Raw genomic sequence first — 27,274 nt, 5'->3', positions numbered from 1 at the left:
TGTTTCTTTGAACGCAGAGGACAGCATAAGAGGCGCAAATCACCACCGAGCTGCTGACCGACGATGATATAAACATGTGACCGCTGTGTGGTCTCTCAGTTGCTGCTACACCTGCCCGGATTATACTCAACGGAGGTCTCTGCTCCAGCTCTCTGATACGGTGATCCAGCTGAGAGGAAGATGGACACCACGGACCAAGGTGCTCAGATAGAGCCGCTTCTAAGAACGGTAAAGAGCCCTACACTCTTGGGACAAATATTTACTTATGTAGATAAATATTTAAGGACCCATTTTTATCCAGACTGTCAAGATTAATCTGTGCTATATACTCACAGAAAACTAATGATAACATTTAAGAGCTGTTATTACAAAAAATGCAACAATTTATTTAGGAATGAGAAACTAAATGTTAATATGTTGCCACAGGTGATCCACCTGTGGAGCTTTGAGCAGGTGTAGCTCACCTGCAGAGCTCTTCTCACTTACATAAAAGTGTGCTGTCTCTCCAGAGGAAAGAAATGAGTGTGATATTGCATCGCTAAAGAAATTTTTTTATTTAATCTTTTTTTCTTCTTCTGTGCGCCAAAATGTGACATAATCTAGGCAGGATGTGAAAGTTACATTCTGAATTGAAACAGGCAGCACCAGGATGCTTTATGTGCCAGTATGACGCTGTTTTACAGTGGAACATGTAGGCTGTAGGAGTGATTAAATGATGTCCAATTACTTTGTGCTATATCATTTTATATATATGCCAAATCCCTGTTTGGACAGATGTCCGATTAATATAGAAAATTCGTGCAGAAGTGACCTTGTGTCAATAATATTGTGACATGATTAAGGTTTGTGTAACATTTAGAAAATGTATAGTGGGGTGATGCTGTAGCTATAGGCTGTGCAAATACATCCTCAGGCAGTTAGCTCACACAGACAAACAAAACCTTTCTACAAGTATCTTTGGAGGAAATGGTAAATCCTATTGATATAAAAGAGTCCCTCTCAGGGATGTTCTCAGAGACGCATGGGTTCATCACCATTGGTTCTTGCTGATCATTTTAGAGGAGATTTGTTGTCAATATTCATATGCTGTTTACCTCAAAACAGAGTTTTCCATTAGCTAAAGGTTTTAGACTGACTGAGCTTCTCAGTACTTTTAGAGCCGCGTGGCTTTAGTTTCCAAATGTAAAGTCGCAACCTGGTCTTAAAAGTCACTGAACATTTAAGAATCTAAAAATACAATTTCAGAGTTAATCTTTATCTGATACTGAGCAACAAATGTCTGAACGGAGAAGTGTTTTGAGTGGAAGCCCTCTACCAAACTAAAATGACCACTACTTTGCAATGCTTTTAAGTGCTATCCTCTGGGACTTATGTGTCATGATACTCTTTTGAATTGATATGCTTAAATTCATAATCATAATCAAAACCAAAATCTTTTAGGTCAGTTCTTCTTTTGGTTCATCATTTCGTGCAGACATTTAGTGAGTTAAAATCTCTGGATGTTACGGCTTATACAGTACCACTATGAGCATCAACGTTGAAATGAAACACTAACACATAAAATGTAAATTTTTGTTGCATTGAGGTTATTGATTTTTTGTAGATCAAATTTCACAGTTTCACAGGTGGAGCTGCAGAGTCACCAAGTTGAGTTGATGCAACATTCAAAGCTTATGTATAGCTTTACTTTACATACATATAAAGAGGAAACAGAGGCGGGATGGTGTGCAAGCTTCGTCTTTGACGAGATGCTACAGCGATGACGACACTGTTATAATCTCATGATTAGAGACCGGTGGCTCTGTCGATAGATGCTCAATCACAAATTACAGTTGTTTGGCACAACAGAAGGGCATCAGTGTCTGTCAGGCATGGTGTGAGGCAGGGCAGCAGGAGTTTACACCGCAGAGCTTGTAAACGTGTTGCACTCTGTCTAAACTGATAATACAGCAGAGGACACAGAGGGAGAACTCATGAATTCTGAAAACTTGGAGGCTCCTTGGCTCTTTAATTATAAGGTAGGGCAAGCACTCTTTAATTAAGGAGATATCAGATTGTTTTGTGGTTAACCAGGGGCAATTTGTGTTTCACAGGACGGATATTTTGTAGAAAGGAACCCCTCTCTCTCTCTGTGTCCAAAATGAGCGTAAAATCCTGGAAAAAAATGTAAAAGTGGAAAACAGCTTTCTCTAGCTGAACTACTGGTCCATCTTGCAGCTTGTCGATGGATTCAGACACAAAGTCTGCCAAAATGAGGGCTCAAAGCTGTAAAACACCTTAAATAGCATCTCTGAAAAAAGGAAATTCAGTACTACTGTGTCCTGCTACAGGATGTTGACATTTATAGCAGAAACATTTAAGGATTACAGTATTCTGTGCCACATGAAAGCCTGTGCAGTTAATGATATTGCTGCCACTGATGCTTCCAAAATTGCCACAGCCATCTGTAGGGATCAGGTCCAAGTATGTGCCACATCCTGTGATATCAATTCAGCTGTGTGGTTTGCCAGCCCTTTAACATGATTTTTGCTGGTGAGTACATGATTATTAGACGGTCTAAAAAGCGTCAGTGGAGTGTAGTTTTGCCTGGAAGGGTAAATGGACCTCTATACTTGAACTCTTCTTTGGATTGCTTTATCTCTTCAGAACCTACTTTACCGAGTTCATTGATCTGATCAACACGTCTGAGTTAGTAAATCAATCTGTCATGGTTATGTATTTACAACGGAGCATCTGTTTGTCCAATTCACCTCTTTAAAAGTTCATCTAACATCCAAAATGCACTCATGCAACTAAAAAACTTCATACTGTACACTAGAGGTTTTCAAACTTTATGTGGCCAAGGCCACTGCTATATTATCAAAGACCAAGCCAAAATCTCAAGGCACACCTGTATTCATATCCGGGCAAAATACCCTTTATAACACATAAAACTCTGTGCTTTTTATTTATTTATAAGGCTTATAAGGCCTAATGTTTCTATAGTGTGAGATAAGTGTGTAGGACAAAGTACAGATAAAGTAAATATTACTTCATTCATAATCTTGTGTACAGTTAAATGCAATAGGCCTAATTGTTTCAAAATCCCACGGCACACCGGGATTTGTCTCTCGGCACACCAGTGTGGCACGGCACACCGTTTGGAAACCACTGCTGTACACAACTCAGGATTAACTCTTGTACCTGAACACTGACAATATCCGTCTCCCAACAGTAGGCATCACACTTTGTCACTTATTACACTAACAACAGGTAGAATATGTATCAATGAAATCAGAAATGCGGCATTATGTTTCAATGTGCTTTTTGTTGTTGTTGTTGCCATAAAGCAATTTATAAGCTGCACAAACTGAAACTAAAGTATTTACTATATATACTTCCCTATATATACACTTGGATAGGACAGCTACAGACACGGACATACAACAGTGCTAGTCAAGTCTGTCTTCTGCATTTGGCCACAAGTTCTCATCCACATTACAACCTTCTGTCCTGTTTTACAATACACCTGGGAAAGAAGAGAACGGTGAAGTGCCACATCGTCCCAAATCATTACAAAAAGACCCCTTTCCTCATCTGGCACAAATCTTCCATAGATGTCATCAAGTAATGAAAATATGCGTTTTACATTTTATTTTATTTTAGATAGAGCAAAATGTATTCAATTGTAGTCCAATTGACAGTCATTTTGTGTTATAGTAGTAAACATGTGCAAAATAAGTGTAAACACACAAAGATTTGAATGTTTGAGTTTGAGCGAGAAAACAAGTCATGAATTTTGAAAGATGTGGTCACTGAATGCATTTTGTGTTAAAGCAATGAAATGTGATCGGTTTAGTCCACATTGACTTCTGTTGTGTGACAATAGTATGTGAGCATGGTGCACATTTAATATGGGCTAATGTGTCTGGTGTTTTAGTAACAAATACTGTCGGTTTAATCTGAGCAGGGATGCTGATCCATGCCCTGTGTATTTGTAGACAGATTATCAACAGCAGCTTTGAGCCCATGTGGCACTGCAGCTGTGAACAGCAGTGCCCTTTATTATAATACCAAAATGGTCAACTGGTGGTCAGGATGGCTCAGGGACAAGCTGATGTCAAGTAAGCTATCAAGATAAAAAAAATACCTACTCCAATAAGTGCTTTGAATCTGTTTGTAATTTCCAAACAGTTGATTCTGTAGCACTCGCTGGATGTTTGTTTTGCATTCTCAATCCCAGATGTCGCTGCATGGATTTACGGTAAATGTCAAATGAGTTTTACTCTTAAATACCATTGATTCACTTATTGTTCAGCAAACATTGTAGTAAATCAATTGTTTGATGAATGTTAGAAGCAGTAATGGTGGATGTATTTATTATTATATTTATGAATTCATTATTAGTGTTGAAAGTGTAAAATGCAATTATCGGATACAATTTGTTTTTAACCAAACTACCTGTGTTGCTCTGCAATAGCAGTTGTTCAGTCTGTCCAGCACTCCAAGAGAAAATCGAGACAATTACTGGATCCTCATGAGGATTGGTAAAGACATCAATGCACTCACATGCTAATGTTAGCAAAAGGCGTCTAGGGAAGCGTATGTGTTCTTTAACGTAGGTGGGGCATTTAACCAGATGTGCACCTTCCAAACCAACTGGTTGGAGCACATTCATTAAGTCTTTTCTCCTGGAAAACAGAAACATTCAGTTTGAAAACACTTCTGATAAAGCATACATTTCACCTTCATGTTGTTTGTTTTGGGGTGTTGTTTTGGCTCTTCGTTGCCCCTGGTGGTTATTTGGTGAAATACACCACACAGTAGAAATACATTTCTGTTTAGTTCCGGGTGTTTTCTACCCTCTGGCCTCAGGCGGCAGTAAAGTTAGGCAAATAAGACGAAGAGAATATATATAATAAAAGCATATTTTTGTAAAATTTAAGTATATATTTACATAGAATCCTGCGGGAATGTCTCTCTTGCAATGGACACACCTGTTTAAATAGTGCTAATTAGTGATGGTGAGATGAAGCTTCTTGAAGCATTAAAGCTTTCCAGCAAATTGGTTCGCAAAAGGTTTAATTTCATGAGCACACAAAACCAGCTGTTGGGTAAAGGGTCTACAACAGGCAGATATCATCTCTCAACCATGTGATCTTTCATATACTGTATTTTGCGCCAGTAAAGGCAATGAAAAAAAAATGTCTCCATGTAACATATATATAACAATACAACATCTATTTTCAAGTAAATATATTAAGATTGTATACCATAACTGGAAAGTGGCAGTGGTTTAACTGATCTGAACCACATCATTGATCTAAAACGTTACAAACCTCAATACACGCTTCACAGAAAACTTCCCTGATTACTCGACACACGCTCCGAAGCCTCGGCACAGCACGTAACATCACTAGTGCTGATGTTTTTAGCCACCAAGTTCTGGTAATGCAACTGCACGCTAACCTCCCATCACCAAACAGCTGACAAAACTAGCAAAGCTGGCAGAGAAAATGTTGCATAAACCTTGCAGCAGTTGTTGCTTCTCACATATTAGCGTGATTTCGGTCACACGGATCAACTCAGCCAGACAAGACTAAACAACCTCTCTGACCCTGCACTCTCTCTGCTACTAAGGGATTCAGAGGGGGGATGGCAGGTTAACAAGGGACATGTCATTTTTGCTAACAAACATCCCCTAAATCGAATCACTATATATATTTAATATATACAGTATGTTTTTCCCTCTCTGCACACATTTCACAGGCAGTGAGTGTGGTGGTTTCGCTCCTATACATACAGAAGAATTACAGTGATGGCCAGTGTGTTGGTGTTCAGATTCAGAACTCATCTGTGTGATGTTGAAAAGCTCCAAAACTATACAGAATGACATAGATTCACACATTTTATAAAAGAGATAAAAGCATGTGTTGAGTTTTTATCCTTGCATGCACTATTAAATGACAAATAAGGATATCTGTTGGTTTTACCGATTCACTCTTACCACCTACTCCCCCTCATCTTCTTCCACGAGCATTACATAAGCAGGCCGACTCTCACACCACACAACGCTGGTTCTCTCAGTGACCTCATGTACATGCATATGCTCTAAGCCATCTCCTTCTATGGCAATGACTGCATGTCTCTTGTTGATCTGTCTAATGTATCTGGCTGTGGTTAACTGCTTATTAACTTTCGTCACATGTGAGGGGTTATCAGCCTGGTGGTTCTGTAGGACAGGGAAATCTCTTGTGCTCAAACAGCATTCAACACTCTCTCTTGTAATCTGACAAAAGCTCTGCGCTGAGGATTATGTTCTTTTCACCAAACTTATTTTCCGTCAATTTTGTATATGAATGTCTGTGAGGCCCGTAAAAAATGGAGTTTGGATAACCTCCATGTGGACCAGTCTGATAACTTGCTTGCATGTGTGGCAATGAGAATTATTATATCAAAGCTGATTCTCATAACACGGTTTCAGTTATTTCAAATGCGAACCTGAGTTTTATCTCTCTCCTCCAATTATGAACAAGTGTTGTTGTAACTGGATAAGTGTGGGTGGTAGAATAATATAGATAAAAACCAGCCAGTTAAGTAGAATTCACACTTACTTTACCTAATGTTTTATAAATGAGGTCAAGCAGTGATTCACCTTTCAAGGTCGGATCCCATTAACAAAGTAATACTGGTCACTGCAAAGGAAGCACAACATTAATAGGTGGGTCATTTATTGTTTCCATTATCAAAAAGCTTTTTGTTTGGACTAAGATGATACTCTTTCCTCTTCGAGATGAAACGTGCATTAGTTTCCTTGGCAACCGCGCCATTCAGTTGGATGATGTGTTTGTTCATCATGCCCTCGACTGTGAGGCAAGTCAACAAACATTGTGTTACATGCTATGTTCAGGATACATTAGTATACTGGAATATGTGTTGTGTCATGCTCCAGTTCAAGCTAAGTGATGATATTGTATGAATAATGTTTATAATGTTGATGTCTGTCTGTGTATCTATATGTGTCCAACAGAGGAATGATGACGAGGCTGTGGTGGACCGAGGAGGAACACGTTCCCAACAGGGAACCAACATTGGGCAGGAGGATCTTGAAGGTACCTGAACTGCACTGAATGCATCTAGAATAAACAAAAAGCTTCAAGCAGTGAAAGGCTGCTGTAGCTGAATCCGCCCACTGGGTCCTTAAAACAGCTGCTTTCCTCTTGACAGCCTTTTTCATAGTTAAAAGACAAGAGCAGAGTGGGAGGTAGAAACTGTGGGTGAACTGCATCAGAAATGTCATAATCACGGAAAAACATGGACAATCAAAACAAGATACAAAGAGTATGATTGAGTAACTCTGGCTTACTAAAAGCCAGCAGCTTTCCCCATCTGTATCTGCAGACATGGATTACAGTACACAGCTTTTAATTTTTAATTTTTCAGTGAAACTAAAAGGTTTCAGCAGTAAGTACAAAAACAACAACATTTTGTGTCACCTTTTATATGAAATGGAATCTGGAACCACTACGGTAATTAATCTAATATGGCCACAATGCAGGTAGCCTTTATGTATAGCATGACACTGCAAGTGCTGGTGCTGTTCATCTCATGCATGTCATTTGATCAGAAGAAGGATCATTGTTGGGGTCTGCTTTGCAATTTCATTCCAGAGCTCAATAGCAAAAAAAAAGCCACAAAACTGTAAGAAAAAAAGAAAGTTAATCAAAATTGGCCATTATCTTTGTTTTAAATTGAGCTATTATGATACTGCAAAACAAACGGGAATTGTTCTGAGATGTGCACGCCATTATGCAGCTTGAATTTACCTAATAGATTCAAATAAACAAGTTCAACAGGCATGGGTCACAGCATGATTTTGGTTTTAAACTTTATTATCACAGAATACCTTAATTAATGAATGACTCGTGTCACGCACCCAGCATTTTAGCACAGCTGTACTAATCATTCTGACGAGCACTGCGTACGGTTGTCTGAATCTTCATGTCATACTGCAGTGAGATCAGTGGGCGGACAAACTCTCTCGCACTGTCTCATACCTGCACAAACACAAACATGGACACATGCAAGGCATTGAGAAGATAATACAAGAATAGATACATGCATTAACAACCACGCAACACATATTCACATATACATGCACAGTCATTTACAAACAAGAGCATTAGATTCAAACATAAATCCCTCAATATGAGATTAGAATTGTATCACATTTCACACATCATGTAATTAAAGTGTTTTCACACTTTCCTTGTCAAAGCCACATGCACTCACTTCATGCAGTATGCTTTTATGTACAGTATTGACTACATGAAAGGATACTATATATAGATACTATACCATACACATTGTAAGAATAGTGTAGGCTATATCAGATTACTTTATCCTGTTTCATTCATCATTATAATTATATGCCCCTGTCGACCAAAATAACAATTTCAACACGTATTTTTGTAGCTCATTTGAAGACACGATTATCAGTATAAAATGTGCTATATTAAATACAGAAAGTGCATTGAATGGTGCTATAAACTACTTTAAATAATGTAACATAGTGCAAATGCAGGTTGTATGTGTAAACTGTAATGGTATGTACAGTAACAACATTGAACAGTATAAAAGGTATAGCATGTGCACATAAGAATAGTGCAAATAACATGTCTGTAAGTACGATAACAGTGCAGGTGAGTGCAATGCTAATGAAGTGGTTGAGAAGAGTTCAGCACAGTCACTGCCTCAGGGAAGAAGCTCTTCCTGAGTCTGGTGGTGCGAGAGCGGAGGATTCTGTAACGCCTGTCTGATTTATTCCTATTAAAGAGGTTTTTCTGATAATGCTTCCTTTTACAACCATACCAGGTGGCGTTAACGTGCTGCTTAATGTGCCATGGTACATTATCTAGCAGCAGTAAGAGTAAAATTGTTACATATTATCTTTTGGATCGATGAACTTCATCCCAGTAAAAACACACATAAATAAAGCTTAATGGAGTAACACAAAGACGATCAGTGAAATCATAACACACACACACACACACACACACACACACACACACACACACACACACACACACACACACGCCCACACAGAGACGTTGCAGACCTGTAACCACGGTGGGTTATTTCCCCAGGCCACAGGACTCTCTACATCGGGGTCCACGTCCCCTTGGGCAGTACGAGGCGCCACAGCCATCGCAGGCACCATCACCATGGCAACAAACACAAGAGAAGAATGAGGGACCGGGCTCCATCCTTGGTGGAGGGTCGAGAGTCTCCTATTTATGGTACTAAATACAATCACGGACTTGCATGTATTATCGCACAGAGAACAAATCGTATTTCTACCATTACTCATGATCTCTTACTAACTTAAGATACGTTTGAAACACAATTCCTTGTGTTCCCAGACACTCCCTCCCAGAGAGTGCAGTTCCTGCTGGGTACTGAGGATGATGAGGAGCACATTGCTCATGAACTCTTCACAGAGATGGATGAAATCTGTGTGAGGGATGGAGAGGCTTCTGAGTGGAGAGAAAGTGCCAGGTACTGTTAGACTGCCGTGTCATTGTATCATCACAGTCATGACCTACATGTCGTTACTGAAAGCGCTGCCTTCCTCAGTTGCTCTCCCTGAGGTTTCTTCCATTTTTCCCCCTTTAATTATGGGGTTTCTTTTAGGAAGTTTTTCCTTGTGCGGTGCGAGGGTCTAAGGACAGAGGGTGTCGTAACCTGTACAGTCTGTAAAGCACACTGAGACAAATGTATAATTTGTGATATTGGACTTTATAAATACATTTGATTTGATTTGATTTGATTTGATTTGATTTGATTTGAATGGACCGGTCACTCCCTCGATCCCACTTATACTGATGAGAGATGTAGCTGTGTGTCTAACGTTTGTGTTTCCATCACATTAAGTAATCACAACTCGCTGATGTAATCACTCGGGGAACTATCTTGTTGTTACTTACTTTGATAGTTGTCGATGTTAAACAACATTTAGAATTTATTTATCCTATGAATTATGGCCGTCTGTTAAAATGGTAAATCAGACATACTTTATTTATAGTGATAGACTGATGAGAGGCAATAAGGAAGGGGACTAAATGAGCTAAATGTGAGAGGGACCTGGAATGAAGGAGTGTTGTTAATGCAGCTATAACAGATGGCCGGCTGGTTTCACCATCTGCGGGCCTCTCTCCTGACTGGTACTCATACTGCTGTTACAGGTGGCTGAAGTTTGAGGAGGATGTGGAGGACGGAGGAGAGCGATGGAGTAAACCCTACGTAGCCACTCTGTCTCTACACAGCCTGTTTGAGCTGCGAAGCTGCATTATCAACAGCACTGTGCTGCTCGACATGAAGGCTAATACCATCGAAGAGATTGCAGGTACTGTAATGAGACACCGTGGTAGCAAGTGACAAAGTTAGTGTGACTCAGAAAATATTGTCTTGATGACGATTAGCTACATTTTGTAAGGCTACTTAATAGTAAAATGTAAACTGTACTTATGAGGGAAAAAATGGTTTTGTCTCGCCTGTGTCTGCCTTAGACATGGTGTTGGACCACCAGGAGTTATACGCACCACTGGGAGATGAGCTGAGAAAGAGAGTGCGTGAAACACTGCTGAAGCAGCACCATCACCAGAACCATAAGAAGCTGGCTAATCGTCTGCCGATTGTACGCTCCCTTGCTGACATGGGTCGACGGACATCGGAGCTCCACCTGGACAAAAATGGTCAGAAAACCAGAGCTATAAATATATATATAAACCATATCAACAATTATACTTCTTCAGGTCTCTATCATTATTTTAAATGACACATTTGTAGAAGGAAGAACCAGCCTTTGGTTGAACTGGCTACAACATATTGATTGATTGATTGATATATAGACAAACTGTGAGAAGTTTGGATCCATTGCTTTTCTTGCTTCTGCAATAAAGTGAAAAGTGTGTTAAAGTGTAGATGCTTTGAAAATGTGCAATATGTGTATGTGTCTTATACGCATATGGTCTTAACTTATTGTATGCTCCGGCTTCTCTTCATTCGTAACTCTCCCCACCATCTGCCCATCCACCTGCCACAGCCCCACTGCAGTCAACAGGTGCTGCTTCATACAGCATGCCCCTTTACCAGCTTTTACTTAAAAAAACATATTGTAGAGGGAAATATTCTCATCCTTCTTATTAATACTGGCAAAACAGGTTGTTTTTGTTGGGTTGAAGTGGTGGAGTTAGAAAGTACATTCTATAAATATTAGTTTGGGAATTGGTGCATTTGTTTAAATGTTGGGCTAAATTTAGTCCCGGACAGGCGTGTAATTGGAAGCATTACTTGCCTATATCAACGCCAACAGCTTCAGATTTGCCAGAATTCCACATGACAAAATGAGTTACGCAGATCACACCAAACTGTTAAACATTTTATTTTTGTTTACTAGACATCTTGGTGGCACATCATGAGTAATTATATTTTACTGGTGTGGCTTTTTCAAGCTCATTTCAAAGCAACAATCTCCGATAAGCTCCACGCCATGCTTTGTAAGCGCATTAAACACTATAATTAATGTTAATTTTTGACCCTTTCGTTTAATGAATACAGAAATTAGGCCAGACCTGTCAGGCAGTTTGACAGTTATCATGTTGTCCACCGTGATCTGTGTGTGATCCACACTCCTGTTTTCCTCCCTACAGATATTCTCCTGGTCAGTCTCGTGATATTTTGTGAAATCATCAGTTGCTGGAATACTGAAATGTTTTGGAATTGATTCATAATTCTCCTATCTGGATTGTCCAGGTCAGATGACGGCCTCCCAGTGTCAGTTAGCGGGTCCAGATGGGAAAGGGGACATCGGTAGAGAGAACAGTCATGTGGACTTCAGCAAGGTGTAGTACACACACTGTGCAGATGCACTGTAAAACATACAGTACTGTGTTTCATAACTTCTGTGCATAATGTCAAAAAACTCATACTATTCTTAAATATTTCCATTTTATACTACTTAATACTGTACCACACATTTTAGAGGGAGACATTTGACAGTTATTTTACTACCTAATTGGTAAAGTATGCTTTTATATGCAAAACTTATCATCATCTTATAAAATGTAATACATGGTTGTAGATAAAATACCTAACAATAATGAAACGGTATAAGAATGAGCACCACAATAAAATGCCTGGACTCATCAGCATTCATAATATTATGATATGTATTATAACACAGGGGGGATTTTTTGTCTTTTGTATAATTTGCGTATAGTAATAATAAAATACTTTCTTTAGGTATTGTAAATGCTGGCATCTTTATATTTATTGATATTTTTACTTGAAAAGGATCTTGCATCAACGTCAAAAGGGAGTGATTGTACGTTTATCAGAGAGCTGTCAGGACACTGTACAACCGTGTAAATGTAACAGTAGCCTAAATGTGTCATGTCATACTTTTGACGAATATGAGCAGGGCTGTTATTTAATTGTGTTTGGAACAATGAACAAAAGGTCATTGTTGGTATTTTTTAATAGACAGGTCATCTAGTAAAGGATTAGGATTATAATGTTAAGTATTACAAACCAAACAGAGCAAAGACAAAGATACAATCTGTGTTTAAAACTTTTGCGTGATGTATATGAGTTTGATCTTTTGTCCAGGTCCAGATTGTTAATGCTTTTATGGAGTGCATTTTTAGAACTGTTGAATTGAATGCACCTATTCATCCATATTGCACTTTATACATTTATGACCACGGCTCCAATCAATATCCCACCTCCATATTATTCTGTATGTTATTATTTACTTTATGCACGCAGCAAAATAATCAGTATTAACTGTGATACTTTAGAAATCAGCACTATAATGTGTTGACATTAAGACACATTAATACATTACACATATTATTTTTGGTGCTTCTGAACAACCGCCCTAGAGCCACATGAACTCTATGAAGGAATAAACAACACTTCAGTCGACACTTGTCAACTCAACATAATTATCGCTGAAAAATCAACACGTTTAATATTCCAAAATGTTCTGTACGGTGTAGTTACACTGCATTAAAGAGTGTAAAGCAGCTATAGCTACTGTAAGAGGGGTCAGCTTTTATATGTTTTTAGGCATCATACTTAAGATACCCCATCATTATTCAACAGGTCAAACTCACGTAAATCTTTCCATAATCTTTTCTAATAATTTATTGTAACACATGTGACTTACATCATATGACACACAAAGCCTGGACAGTTGGACTGTATTTATACTCCAGAATCCAGTCAAACCATTTCCTTCAGGGCTTAATGTGAGGATAAACTCAAACAATGACTTATTTATAGAACTCTGTTTCGAACGTAATTGTTATTTATTTACCTTTTTGAAAGCATGCTGTCACACAAAGCAGCTTAGACATTACTGTAAAGGGTGTCATAGCCTTTTTATATGATATTCTAAACGCTGCACTTTGTGTTCTCTTTCAGATAGACCTTCATTTCATGAAGAAGATCCCGGCAGGTGCCGAGGCGTGTAACGTGTTAGTGGGAGAGCTGGAATGTCTGAACAAGCCGGTGGTGGCATTTGTCCGCCTTTCCCCGGCGGTCTTGCTCAGTGGGCTTGCTGAAGTCCCCATCGCCACAAGGTTTGGTTACTGCAGGCTGATTCATCTAAACCAGTTCAATAAGCTATTAATATATTTCATTTTACCCAGCTGAACCCTGTCTGTAGTTTAGAAAATGAGCCAGACAGGGACATTTGAAAGTAAGTTCTGATTGAGATTTGATTTGACAGTGTATTCAAAAAAATCTGCTTTTGTCTTTAGGTTTCTGTTTATTCTTTTAGGGCCCTTGGGTAGAGGGTCTCAGTATCATGAGATTGGAAGGTCCATTGCAACACTTATGACAGATGAGGTAAGAATTCACTAAAGAACAGTGTTAGCACCCTGCAGGGTATATTTCTTCATTAATGTTTTGAAGAGTGTGGATTGTTTTGAATGTCAACCAGATGTCATTTTGAGATTTTATGCAGGCGCTTTGCATAAATTCACAGTCCAGCAGAACTCAAAGCAATTCCTGAAGTGATGGAACATTTCTCAGCATGAAACACAGCTCAGAGCTTCTTATGACAAATGTTGGCGGCTGGTCAGCCCTCATGTCCTCCTTTTTGTTTGGGATTTTGGCTGCCATCCATCATCACTGAGGAGGAAAATATGGGCTTTGACCAAGTCCAAACTTTGTTAAACACTCTGTGGAATGAGAACTTTTGATGAGACTGGATATTTTATAGGGGAGAATTGTGAGTCAGTGATTAACACTTTTGTGTCATGGTGAGCAGGTCCTATGTTTGTATGGTATCTTCTGCTCGTATGGGGTTAAGTAAGTCCCAAAGCCACACGATTGAATGTGCCTGTCTGTTGGATTAAAGCTACACCACGAGTATGTAAAGTATGCATCTTGAAGGATGCTGAACACTGTGGGAGTGGGGTCAGGCTTGCACATACAGTGCAGCGTGTGCAGGTTTGAGTCAGGAGTGCAGCCTTAATCAACCTTCCCTATTTTTACGTCTCCAGGTTTTCCATGATGTTGCCTATAAAGCTAAGGACCGCAATGATCTGATCGCTGGGATCGATGAATTCCTGGATCAAGTGACAGTCCTACCTCCGGGAGAGTGGGACCCAACCATACGGATAGAGCCACCAAAAAATGTACCTTCTCAGGTTAGTAGGAATTTTGGTAGCTGGTTTCCTTCTTTTCTTATCTTTTATATTTCTATAACATGTGACTAGAAATAACCGTACTGCTGTGGATTGTTTGTTAAACAGGAGAAGAGGAAGAAAAATAACAATTTTCCCAACGAGGGCGAAGAGGAGGAGGAGGAAGGTGGCCACGGGGGTTCAGAATTGCAGCGTACTGAGAGGTGGGGAACCACAAAGGGAGAGAACGGGCAGTGTTTTTTGTTCAAAATAATATTCTGATCAGCAGTAGAAGAGTGTGAAGTCTTTATGCAGAGGTGAAGACATATTATTTTAAATAAGTGCCTCATACTAAGTGCTGTGGCAGTACAGCATGCAGCCCACTCACAACACTCACTACCTTGTTGCAGAGAATCTACTTACAATTGGACTACTCAGCCTCCTGAGCTTCACACAACACTACACTAATGTCATCATGCTTTTATGTTTAAGAACTTAGAGGGAGCCTGCCGTTAAATATAATAAAGGATTTTGTAAGTGTGCTTCTTCAATTGGCTTATTACATTTATTTTTTGTGCTTACAGTTGTTAATTAAAAAAAAAGCTTCTTATGTGTCTAATAGAAAGTATGACATGGCACAAAAAAATGGCTGCACCATGAAATAATCTTATGTAAATAAAATAATAGATAATACATAGTAATCATACCAAGGTTTCCATAGAAACATCCTGCCTGGAGATGTCTATTTGCAGCTAGACCTTTCTATCGTAGAGGCCTATCACACGAAGCCAGACTCAACAGTTGAACATCGGGAAAAAGGCAATAGAGGGAAAGCAAGTAAAGTGAAAAAATAAATAAAAGTAAAGTAAAAAATGTCAGCACAATTGAATAAATAATAATAAATCATTCTGCTTTTGAAAATGACATTTTCACATGTGAATAAATGACAACAATAAGTGACACAATTCCTTTTTATATTTCCAGGTTGTTTGGTGGTCTCTTTCTAGACATCAAGCGCAAGGCACCCAGCTACCTGTCCGACTACACGGATGCGTTCAGTTTACAGTGTGTGGCCTCATTCCTGTTCCTCTACTGTGCCTGCATGTCCCCTGTCATCACCTTTGGAGGACTACTGGGCGAGGCAACAGAAGGACGCATAGTAAATAATATTCATTTTTCTTTTAAATGTTCACCGTTCTGCCAAGACAAGCTGTTGTAGTTCAATAAGGCAGATATTTTTAATTCATCAATGATCTCTCTATCCTCTCACATTTCCCAGAGTGCAATTGAGTCTCTGTTTGGAGCCTCACTGACTGGAATAGCCTACTCCCTGTTTGCCGGCCAGCCCCTCACCATTCTGGGCAGCACAGGGCCGGTGCTTGTATTTGAAAAGATATTGTTCAAATTCTGCAAGTATGATTTATTTGTAATATGATTGTATCCGTAAATAATTTTATTAAATTCTACTATTCATTTCATCTATACGTTGCATAATTCTGCGATTACGTTGTCTGATGTTTATCGGCTAACTGTGGGATCATTTCTGAATGAACCATCTCACAAACATCTGGCCTCCCATTAAAAAAGAACATTTCATTTTGATAATGTCTTCCTCCAACCCACCACATTGCAAACAGTAAATAATCTATATATGATTTGCTTTCATCTCAAATATGTCCTACAGTGATGTTTCCCCTTTAATCTCCACATAGGGAGTATGGATTGTCCTATCTGTCTCTGAGAACCTGCATTGGTCTGTGGACAGCTTTCCTCTGCATCGTGCTGGTGGCTACAGATGCCAGCTCCCTCGTTTGTTACATCACACGTTTCACGGAGGAAGCCTTTGCCTCACTCATCTGCATCATCTTCATCTATGAGGCCTTGGAGAAACTTATCTACCTGGGAGACCACTATCCCTTTAACAAGAACAACAACCTGGACAAACTCACCACGTACTCGTACGTGGACACTTATTCTCACACTATATCCTGATCAAAGTAGTGGAAAAAAAGTGTAATTACTAAGTACATTTCTTGGAGGTCCTGTAGATCCCTGACAGATGAGGGATTATTCAGTCACCCAGATGTTCATGTGCCTCCGCAGATGTTCATGTGTTGAACCTGCTGACCCCACCAATGCCACCCTGAAGTATTGGGAGATCACTAATGTCACTGCCTCAGAAATCTACTGGGAAGCACTGGAGACTAAGGTACTACCTATGGTGAATTAGTTTAAACAAGTAGGAATTAAAAACAAAAACAAATCTGTCAGTTATGGGGGGTTTTATACACCAGAGCAGGAACTATTGAGACAAAATAAAAAGAATACTGAGCATTTAGGTTTTCCACCTTGAAGTGGCATGCCCTCCCTGATGTAGAAAGATGAACAGAGGAGATTAAGGGCATGTGCGCTGGATTATATTGGATTACTCATTGCAAATCACTATAAAAGCACATTTTTTTGTACTCGGTTAAATTTCTTGTGCACACGGATTTTCATAAAGCGTATTTGTTGAAAAAACTCATGTTTGCTGATTCTCGTGTATTGCTAAACATATGATGAGCATGAATAACTCTTGTTGCAGGACTGTATTGAAAAGCGCGGGGAGTTTGTTGGCAGCGCCTGCAGCCCTAATGGACCCTACGTTCCTGATGTCCTCTTCTGGTGTGTCATTCTCTTCTTTTCCACCATCTTCTTGTCCGCCTTCCTCAAAGAGTTCAAGTTCAGCAATTACTTTCCCACAAAGGTACTATTTTTCACACATTATCATTATATTAGAGTGCATTATGATCCAAGCATGAAGAAAAAGCTACTACAGCAGCACAGTGCAGTGGTACACTCTAGTGGTCAAATACAGGTACTGCATAATAGAAACGAGGACATTTGGAACATAATGAGTTCTGTTTCCTGTAACCCCTTTTTGGGTAAAATAGACGAGACTGAATCATTTTTGACATGTTTTCCTCTCTATCAGGTGAGATCCATCATCAGTGACTTTGCTGTTTTCTTCGCCATCCTTACCATGGTCTTAATCGACTATGCCTTAGGGATCCCCTCTCCAAAACTAAAGGTTCCCAGTGTGTTTAAGGTGAGCTAGTCCATAAAAGAAGATTTTATCAACAAATTTCTGAATTGTGTCTAACCAACAACAATATTTTTTATTTCTAATTTATCAGCCAACGAGAGATGATCGAGGTTGGTTCATCAACCCGCTGGGGCCCAACCCCTGGTGGACCACCATCATTACTGTGTTCCCAGCTCTTCTTTGTACCATCCTCATCTTCATGGACCAGCAGATCACAGCTGTCATCATCAACAGGAAGGAACACAAACTCAAGGTACTTTCCTGTCTCAGCTTTGAGACATCCTGATTTGAATTCAGCGTGTCTGAAAGTACTTCAAAATTGCTCAAATTCAACTTTATTTACTGGTGTGCTTTTCCCCCCCTTCAGAAAGGCTGCGGGTACCACCTGGATCTGTTCATGGTGGGGGTGATGCTTGGTGTGTGCTCTTTGATGGGCTTGCCCTGGTTCGTAGCGGCCACCGTCCTCTCCATCACCCACGTCAACAGCCTGAAGCTCGAGTCCGAGTGCTCAGCTCCTGGGGAGCAGCCCAAGTTCCTCGGCATCAGAGAGCAACGTATTACCGGCCTCATGATCTTCACTCTCATGGGCTGCTCTGTCTTCATGACGTCTGTGCTGAAGGTCAGACGCCGTCTTTTTAAAAATTATTTGTGAATTTTCATCCGTGTGCAGTTATTCTTCCAGTATAATCAGGTGTGACGTATAGTATCCCTCTGTAATACATGTCTCAGTGCTTCATCCTGAAGACATTGAATGTTAATTATTAAGTGCAGCAGGTCTGCTAATTTAGAGCAATTACTGCCATAACTGTGCTTTTGACACACATGTGTTATTGTTCCTCAGTTCATTCCTATGCCTGTGTTGTATGGAGTATTCCTTTACATGGGAGCATCTTCTCTCAGAGGCATTCAGGTAAAACTATTTGAATTTCACTGTATTTGATGCATCTGTTTTTGCTCCCATTATAAAGTATCATTACATGAGGAACCACAAGGATACGACATATGCCTCATATGACATTTGATATGACAGACTCTGTGGTTTTGGTGGATTACATTTACCTAACTTATGTTTAAAGTTAATTGCATCACAAAAAAACCTACACATTTTTTATCATGCTTATTTTTATTTGCACTTTTTTGTCACACAATCCATGGAAACAGAGTCGCAGAGTTAAAATGGTCATTATCACACACTTTAGGACCAGAATTTTGGTTGTTACTATTTTTTTTTAGATTATCTGCATGGCTGAGATTACATAGACAGTTGGCCACTGTGGTTACATTTTAATTTGTAGATGCTCCAACCGGATAATCTGTTTCGACAGTTAATTCTCACGGAGCCATGATAGGGGATCGCCTCCATATTGTCTGGCTGCCCAGATAAAAAGTGTTAATTGGACTCGAGTGTGTTCCCAGCATTTAAAGAACACCTGGCTGGTATTTAATTGCCCCATTTCATTTTTATTTTCTTCGCTTTGAAATACTTTCTATTATTTATAAACTATATTTATATTAAAACATACACTTAAAAAAAAAAAAAGATATTGATTGCGCAAAAGTCCTTCTATGGTTTCAAGGGTATGAAGCTCGTTGTAGTTACACATTCAGCAGACAGAAACTTTTACCTTGATGCTGATTTATGCTGATTTATGCAGGGCAGGCGGTGTATTGTCAGTTCATAAAAGCTTTTTTGTTGCCAAAAAGGTCTGCCAAAATGCTAACCTTAACAATTATTAACTTACTTTACTTACTTACTTACTTACCTTAACTTTTTCTTTACTTTTAGGAACCCTTGTACATTACAAGTGCACATATTGTTGTAACTCTTCTCAAATTATGCATTATGAACATAGATAAGACAACTTAAAGTGTCTCTCATCAATATTGGTCATGATAATGTATTAAATGACAATATGAAAATAATGTTACAATGTTAAAGTAATGAACCTTTATAGAATTATCGCCTGAACCTGAAGCTCTTCTCTTTCAGTTTAATATTTACCTGTCAGGCCTTTTTAACACCCAGTGTACACGACCTGCTCAGCACTAAGCAGCAGACAGACACATGTTGGCAACTAGCTGGTGAACATAGTGGAACATTTAGCTGCTCAGGAGGTTAGCAGCAGCAGCAGCAGAGCGGAAGGTGCGGGTGGGAGTGTGTCTGTGGAGGAGGTCAGTCAGGTAGGATGGGGCTCAGGTTATGGAGGACTTTGTAGGTCATGAGGGGGATTCTTGTACAGGATTCTCTGGGGGATGGGGAGCCAAATTAAGAATTGTTTTCATCATTTATCCTCTCCAGTTCTTTGACCGTCTGACACTGTTTGGCATGCCAGCTAAGCACCAGCCAGACTTCGTCTATCTACGACACGTACCCCTGAGGAAAGTGCACCTCTTCACCATCATCCAGCTCACCTGTCTGGTTATGCTTTGGGTAATCAAGACCTCCAAGGCTGCCATTGTGTTTCCCATGATGGTGCGTAAACAATCCAATTATAGCATCTGCAAGACTTTGACACAGGCAGCATACCTTTCACCACCCTCCTGCAGATACAGATATGTTACTGGGGACAGTTGGGCATATACCATGTACAATGTGATTAATGCACGAGTTATTGGAGGTAGACACAACTATCTATTTTGATTTTAAGTCTCCCCAAAATATGAAACTGTATCAATCATTACTTTTGTTGTAACAAATGTATAGAGTTTTGCTGCTGTGCATGCAGAAGTGTTTTAAAGCCACACGTTCCTTACAACTTCTTCTTCTACATCCCTGACTTTACTTAAACATGTCAACTGATTCATCCTTTTCGGCTTCCTATTTCTTTGAATCTATCGACCTCTCCAGCGCAGCGTACTCCTTAATTAGGAAGTCGGACTTTCTCAGAGGTTTCTGTTTGTCAATTCTCCAGGTATTGGCTCTGGTGTTCATCAGGAAGCTGATGGACTGTTTCTTCACCAAGAGAGAGTTGAGCTGGCTGGATGATCTCATGCCAGAGAGCAAGAAGAAGAAGCTTGAGGATGCTGACGAGGTGCTGTTGCTATTCATCACTACATGCATGTCGATTTCATTTCATTTGATTCATAACTACATGCATTTAAACTGTATTTTATTCAACCGTCAGGAGGAGGAGCAGAGTCTACAGGCAGAAGATGAGGGAGTAGTGCAAGTGCCATTAGAGGGGTACAAGTAAGTTGTAATATGCTTGCAAAGTGACGTTTACACAGTTTTTCTCTGTTGCATAAAGATAGAGAGAGTACATTGTCGCCTGTTTTTTTCACTAGAGGAATACCCATCATCAATATCACAGATGAAATGTCAAAAGGTTCTTTTGGAAATACTTGGAATTCCAACAGCCAGCAGCCGTAAGACCTAAAAACATTGTGGTAAGACTTTTTGCATTGTTGAATATACAGTATACTCGCTCATAGTTAGTGAAAAGTGTGATAAGGTTAGATCAAAGTTTTTTAATATACGTTAAACGTTTGACGTTCTATAATAATTGGGTCTACACTGTGTGTGGGCACTGATAAGCTTAGGTAAACATTTCAATAAGGAAATGGTGCCGCAGTAGTATATTTACAAAGTTGGCTGCGAATAGCTCATTAAATCTTTGGCTTCATGTTTTTGTGGAATCTGCTTTATGTCCGCGCCTGTCTTAGTTTATAGAAAATCTTTTTTAGGACGCATAATGAGAAAACTAGTTTTTTTCTTGTTGTTTTTACTCAAACACAAGTAAAACCGTCACCGTGTACATGTTTAAGAAATGTTCCCGATTCATGTGCAACAGACTGTAGATGAACTAATGTTTTGTTAAGTTCTTTAGGTTTTTGAAATTGAGATTTAAAGGAACAGTGAGAGGTTTTATACCTACTCCCTTCCTTATCAAAAGTTGGTTGAGGGAATTGATACCACTCTCATATCTGTTGTGTAAATATAAAGCACAAAGACTGGAAACAGCTGTCTATCAGCACCTCTTTGTACAGCTGTAGTTGTTAGTGGGAAGAGTTTTCATTCATAACAAATGATCTTATAATCAGTATAATAATAATATAATAATAATAATAATAATATAATATGAATAATGAATAATATATTCAGTATATAATAACATAACACTCTGGAAGGGGCCATTCTGTATAAGGAGTTCTTTTGCTTTGTATACTTTAAGTACATTTTGCTGATAATACTTCTTTTCAAAAAATACTTTTCATTTATTTTTACTCTCTGATGTTACTACTTTTACTCAAATAAAGAATCTTTGTACATCTTTCACTACTGCTGGTAACAAGTCATCTTAAAAACACAGTACATGCTCAGTATATATCTTTTAATTTGACGTCTGTCTTTTCTTTCTTGATTCTCAGGGTTCTCTGCACAGTCACAGTATTTTCATGATGATAAATGAAAGATGGAGTCTTTGTCACCGTCCCTTGGCGCGCTCGTAAAACAAATCTGTATTGTATGCTTCCGTTAATCAATGCTTCATGTTTAGTCTTGTAAATCTTGTGTGTACTGTAAGTGAATAATGTGTCCCAAGTATTCTGCCTCTTCATGAACCAGTAAACTATTTCTCGTGTTGTCAAATTGTACTTTCTAAATCTAGAAACTGTATTTCTTCACTGAATGTTTCCCAAGAAAATGTAAAAGGTTTGTTTTGCTAAAAGACTGTTTTCAAGTTTTTTGTTATTGGATCAATTTGTATTTTATTTATTTTCTATCCTTGAATTATTTATCTATTTATTTACTGATTCCTTGTAATTCTTCATTTCTCTTTAGAAATTGAATATGATGTATAATTAAATATAAAGATTTAATAAATATTGTAAAAGCCTGAGCTCATTCTTGATCATAACCATATAAAGACTTCCTGAAAAGCCATAAATAAACGTGTACACACATGTAAAGCCTGCAAAGTATACATTTCTGATGTTTCTTTATGGGATGGAACCATTTTGAATATACTCTTATGAACAAAATGCAATATTACTTTCTGCCAAAATGTCAATTCTGCATTTATATGAGAAATGATTTATCTATATTTATTTTGTGTAATAAAATGAATGTTTGCTACAGAATACCTTGTATTCTAACAGAGACTTACAGTACTTTGCCTGGTGTTATTGTCAGTGTATATTGTAAATGTAACTTTTAATAATCTCATAACTTGTTTTAATGTTTGGATAAAGTTTAGTGAATCATGAATTTATAAGTTTAATCATAAAGATATCTAATACAATTCTGTCAAACATCTGAGAATCACAATGAGGTGTTTGAAAATAACTAGGGATGGGCTTATTTAAAAAAAGAAAATATAAATTTAATTCTGCATATCATGTCAATGTCATTTTAACTTAATAAACATCTTTCTATGAGCACACTTCGTCTTGTCTTTGTCACTAATAGACTAAATCATAATGTTGTGTGCAAGGCACAATTCTATAAATGATAATCCATTAGCAGGAACTAATCACATAAACTCATAGTGACTTTAGCATCACTAGTTATGCTGCTATAGGCTTAGACTGCCGGGGGACACCTCCCTGCTCTCTTCCTTCTCTCCCTCTCTCTTCTCCCTCTCTTCTTCTCCCTCTCTATCTGTATGCATTTATGTAAATGTATGTTACTAACTCACCATCCGGGGTATCATCCCCGGAGTGTCTGTCTCTCATGTGGCAGGTTGCCACTGATAAAGTTTACGTCAGGATCATGAATCGTGGCTGCGCCTGCTGACCTGGTCCTGCTGGACACCGGGAAGCCTTATTGACATTTTCCTGGATTCATCCAAACTTTCTATTTCTTTTTTTTTTTCCAACACAACATAATTTCTGTCAAATGTTGTATTTGTACTATGTTGTTTATCCTGTACACACGACATCTATTGCACGTCTGTCCGTCCTGGGAGAGGGATCCCTCCTCAGTTGCTCTCCCTGAGGTTTCTTCCATTTTTTCCCCTTTAATTTTGGGGTTTCTTTTAGGAAGTTTTTCCTTGTGCGATGCGAGGGTCTGAGGACAGAGGATGTTGTAACCTGTACAGTCTGTAAAGCACACTGAGACAAATGTATAATTTGTGATATTGGGCTATACAAATAAATTTGATTTGATTTGATTTGATGATCACGAAAAGGTGAGCAACAGGAATTTGTGATACATCCTGATGCATTAATTCATGCATTAAATCATCACTATTCATGCAATAGTAATGCAGTAAGCACAAGTTTGTACCCTTATTATAAAGTATTACAGACATGTATTTAACATTGCTTGATCTGTAACTACAAAACCCTCCATTCATTTGGCTCAAATCACATATCAGACCAACTGTCAGATGATTAGGTCGGTGCACATGCTTGATCACACACTCCATTAACGTAATACCTGCATGGGGGATGACACGATAGAAACATCCTACATCATTGCTGCTTAAAGCATTCATTTTCACCCCTCTGAGATTTGGCCTACAAATAGACTGAAGTGGGCAAAGGTTCTTGTAATCAACAGATGGTTTGATGTGCTACGGATGACAGCTTAGAGACATCCCAAAGCATGTCAAGCTTCTGGCTCATGTGAGTTTCTGTCTCAGCGCCAGGAGGATCTCGAGAGTGTCGACCCATTCATTGTTCCCAGCGAGTCTGAGCTGATTGACGTGATTTCATGTTCTTTCATTTAGCATAACTCTCCCAGGTGTGCTGTCAGAGCATCACTAGAAGATCCTTCTCCAGTGACAGCTGACAGGTGACGCCCATCATCCCACAGCACATTTCTCCCAGGGGAGTTTGACGTGTTTACTTTTGTTCTGCCTCCATAAACAGAAAAACAGCTTTGTATTCTCTTTAACCAATTGACTATGCAAAACAATTTTCTCTTTGAAACTGCAATTGATTAAAGTTTTAAAAGTCTATTCGTGATGGACAGATCCTTCACCTAAAACATAATCTACATGCACACACTGAGATGTAGATCATTGTCAAACCAACATTATGTAAAAATGGATTCATTTTTTAAAGAGGGAACTCGTAGATTGTACACATTTCTTTATTGAAAACTAAATATGACTTTTTTTCTGAACAATAAGAAAAGGTATTGAGACTATCTACAGGTGTAATTATTGAAGTTGCAATTCAGGATAATAATGTGATTGTAATGTGTTCTTACACATTTTATGTGAGAAGAAAGATGAAAATGCCAAAATAAAAATAAAGAATCATGATGTGAATATCTGATAAAAAGTCACACAGCATTTATGATTGAGACACATTTCAAACATACTTTCACTTTTTGCATTTTGACAACATTTCTTTCAACCACTGAAGGCCAGCAGAGCTTTGTATGAGTGGAATTTAATAGCAGGACCAAGAAAAAAAAAGTCTAGTACAGATTGTGAAACATAGAATAGCACAGGGTCCGTGTGAATTGTTGCATTGTTTAGCCGTTGGTTGAGTTTACTCTCTTCTGCCTCGGCCAGTCTTCAGCCAGGACACAAACTCCTTGGCAGCCTTGTCCTGCAGGTAGGAGCTCACGTCACTGGTGTAGGTGCCGTCTGCATGGCGTCTAAATAAGCCCCTGTAGAGACAGACACATTCAGAGGATACAGTCACAAAGGCTGTTTATATAACTGTGTTGTCTGATACCAGAGGCATCTGTACAGTACTAATGCTGTTAAAGACAGACTCTCAATATATTTCAGACTATATTCAATCAAATTCACACCAAGTTGAAGTGATCCAGTAAGAAAAGGGCGCACTCACCCGTTCCTTTTTGAGTTCTTTAGCCACTGGACAAAGTCTTGTGCTCTTCTCGTCTCCAGATATTTACTGTAGTCGTTGGAAAATGTTCCCTCTGAATGTCTCTTCATGTTTGGGAGCTCAATGGGTTCGGCCAGCACAGAGTTTTCAGCCAATAGCCTACGAATGATGGAGATGATAAAACTTAAGTTGACACAATCTCATCTCAAACACACCACTTCCTGTCATATGTCTGTAAATGCCTAACTGTCTTTAGTCTCTCTTTTGTATGGGGGGTTCGACTTCCTGAAGTCTTCACCACACCGCAATTGTTTATTCTGCTCAATCATTCTCATCCACCAATCTCTAATCATATATTTTAGAATAAGTAATCATTTCTGTAAATGTGGATCTTCTTGCTGTGATTCCTTGTGAAATCAAATGTTCACAAGATTACACTATGCTCCTACTAAGCAACAGAAGACCTCACATTTTAGCTAAAACACAAGATATCGAAATCTAATACATGCAAATAACACTTAAATGAAGGTATTAAGAAAATAAAAACACATCATCTCACGTAACTGCCCTAAAATACAAGTTATAATATATATATCCCCTGCCCGTTTTCTCATTAAAAATGACAGTTGACATAACGGTAAATGACATTTGTTCTATTTGCACTGGAGATCCTTTTCCTCTAATGTCAATAGCAGATTCTCTGAGTGCAACACATGGAGCTGTCAATGGCAAAGCTGTCTGCCAGCACAAGCATTCTTTACCCGTCGTTCTTTAGAAATGTTTGGCCCTCTCGAGCAAAAAAAAAAGCAAAAGAAAAAGATCATTTAAACAAAGAAAATAAAAAAAGATTTAAGCTTAAAGAAGTGGTAGTTGGTCAGGATGGTGTCACCAAATACAGTCATGGTGAGAGCTTTGAAATCGTCCCGTAAAGGATCTTTGCTCTGGCAGGTTGTTAGGCCAACGTGGATGAGTCAATGCTGGAAGCTGATCTTACATAGGGTTTCGGTCTGTGTCCTGGTCAGGCACCTGCAAGCTGCTTTGAATCATGATGAGGAGCAGGAATCCAGCCAAAGAGTGAGCGCTTTTCATTGTTTGAGCTTCTGAAAGATCAGCGGAGACAGACACTGAGAGAATATTTCAATAAAGCATGAGAGAAATAAAATCTCACGTAAATGTTTGAAACAAGAAAAGGTACAAAAATTCTCACCTGTGCTCCTTTCTGTCGAGCGTCTGAGAGGAGGATTGTAAAGTGCGTTGATTGGTGCCCTTCTTCTCTCTGAAGCTGTTTCATGATCCCCTCTTGATCTGCTCAGTCTTATATAGTGAAGCTGAGGAGCATTCTCCCAGGTGACTCCCCCGTCACTGAAACCTCAGCATATCCTCTGTTACTCTCAACCCATTAGTCAGCTTCCGTCTCAGTTCACTGAATGTATTTGACTTTGTGGTAAAAGCTGCTACTTTAGGTGTTACAATCAAACATGAACTCTACCCTGACAAATACTGGCACCCACGTGTGTTCAAATTACTGTCTCTCAGTGTCATGAAACCAAAACTGAATTGTTTTAATCACGTACAGACAACAAAGCTATATTTTTTTCAAACTAAATGATCCTGTATTCTCTCCACACTGCTTGCATGTGAAGTTATCTAAGACTATTCACATGATTAACTATAATATATTGGGTGTTTATTGAGAGAGACAAATGTGCACAATACATCTTTTTAATTGTAAAGTTATACAGTTAGGGGGTGTGGAAAAATCACGTGG

The 27,274-nt window shown here is 38.9% G+C and overlaps 2 protein-coding genes across 2 annotated transcripts; one reads left to right on the top strand and one right to left on the bottom strand.

Moving 5' to 3' along the window:
• Positions 1-22,598, top strand: slc4a10b (solute carrier family 4 member 10b). Its single transcript, XM_029458528.1, has 25 exons — positions 1-228; positions 7,010-7,091; positions 9,126-9,278; positions 9,402-9,537; positions 10,224-10,384; positions 10,548-10,733; positions 11,794-11,882; positions 13,468-13,625; positions 13,806-13,893; positions 14,553-14,699; positions 14,805-14,899; positions 15,660-15,834; positions 15,955-16,088; positions 16,388-16,633; positions 16,779-16,884; positions 17,260-17,421; positions 17,650-17,763; positions 17,852-18,013; positions 18,128-18,379; positions 18,602-18,670; positions 20,060-20,233; positions 20,673-20,792; positions 20,886-20,950; positions 21,046-21,147; positions 22,129-22,598. The coding sequence occupies exons 1-24, from the start codon at positions 181-183 to the stop codon at positions 21,128-21,130; spliced, it is 3,207 nt and encodes a 1,068-aa protein (XP_029314388.1). The 5' UTR covers positions 1-180; the 3' UTR covers positions 21,131-21,147; positions 22,129-22,598.
• Positions 22,599-25,203: 2,605 nt separating this feature from the next.
• gcgb (glucagon b) lies at positions 25,204-26,769 on the bottom strand. The gene is made up of 4 exons (XM_029458529.1): positions 26,714-26,769; positions 26,501-26,606; positions 25,510-25,665; positions 25,204-25,324 (listed from the first exon to the last, which is right to left on the bottom strand). The coding sequence occupies exons 2-4, from the start codon at positions 26,593-26,595 to the stop codon at positions 25,204-25,206; spliced, it is 372 nt and encodes a 123-aa protein (XP_029314389.1). The 5' UTR covers positions 26,596-26,606; positions 26,714-26,769.
• Positions 26,770-27,274: the final 505 nt, after the last annotated feature.

Source organism: Cottoperca gobio, chromosome 21, assembly GCF_900634415.1.
Source record: "Cottoperca gobio chromosome 21, fCotGob3.1, whole genome shotgun sequence".
In the NCBI taxonomy this organism is placed as follows: domain Eukaryota; kingdom Metazoa; phylum Chordata; class Actinopteri; order Perciformes; family Bovichtidae; genus Cottoperca; species Cottoperca gobio.
This window is presented reverse-complemented; position numbering and strand designations above follow the sequence as displayed.

Coding starts and splice junctions, on each gene's coding strand:
- gcgb (XM_029458529.1), bottom strand. CDS start 26,595: ATGAAAAGCGCTCACTCTTTGGCTGGATTCCTGCTCCTCATCATGATT. Junction 25,666..26,500: donor GACACAGACCGAAACCCTAT/GTAAGATCAGCT, acceptor CATCATTCGTAG/GCTATTGGCTGAAAACTCTG. Junction 25,325..25,509: donor AAGAACTCAAAAAGGAACGG/GTGAGTGCGCCC, acceptor CTGTCTCTACAG/GGGCTTATTTAGACGCCATG.
- slc4a10b (XM_029458528.1), top strand. CDS start 181: ATGGACACCACGGACCAAGGTGCTCAGATAGAGCCGCTTCTAAGAACG. Junction 17,422..17,649: donor GCAATTACTTTCCCACAAAG/GTACTATTTTTC, acceptor CCTCTCTATCAG/GTGAGATCCATCATCAGTGA. Junction 18,014..18,127: donor GGAAGGAACACAAACTCAAG/GTACTTTCCTGT, acceptor CCCCCCCTTCAG/AAAGGCTGCGGGTACCACCT.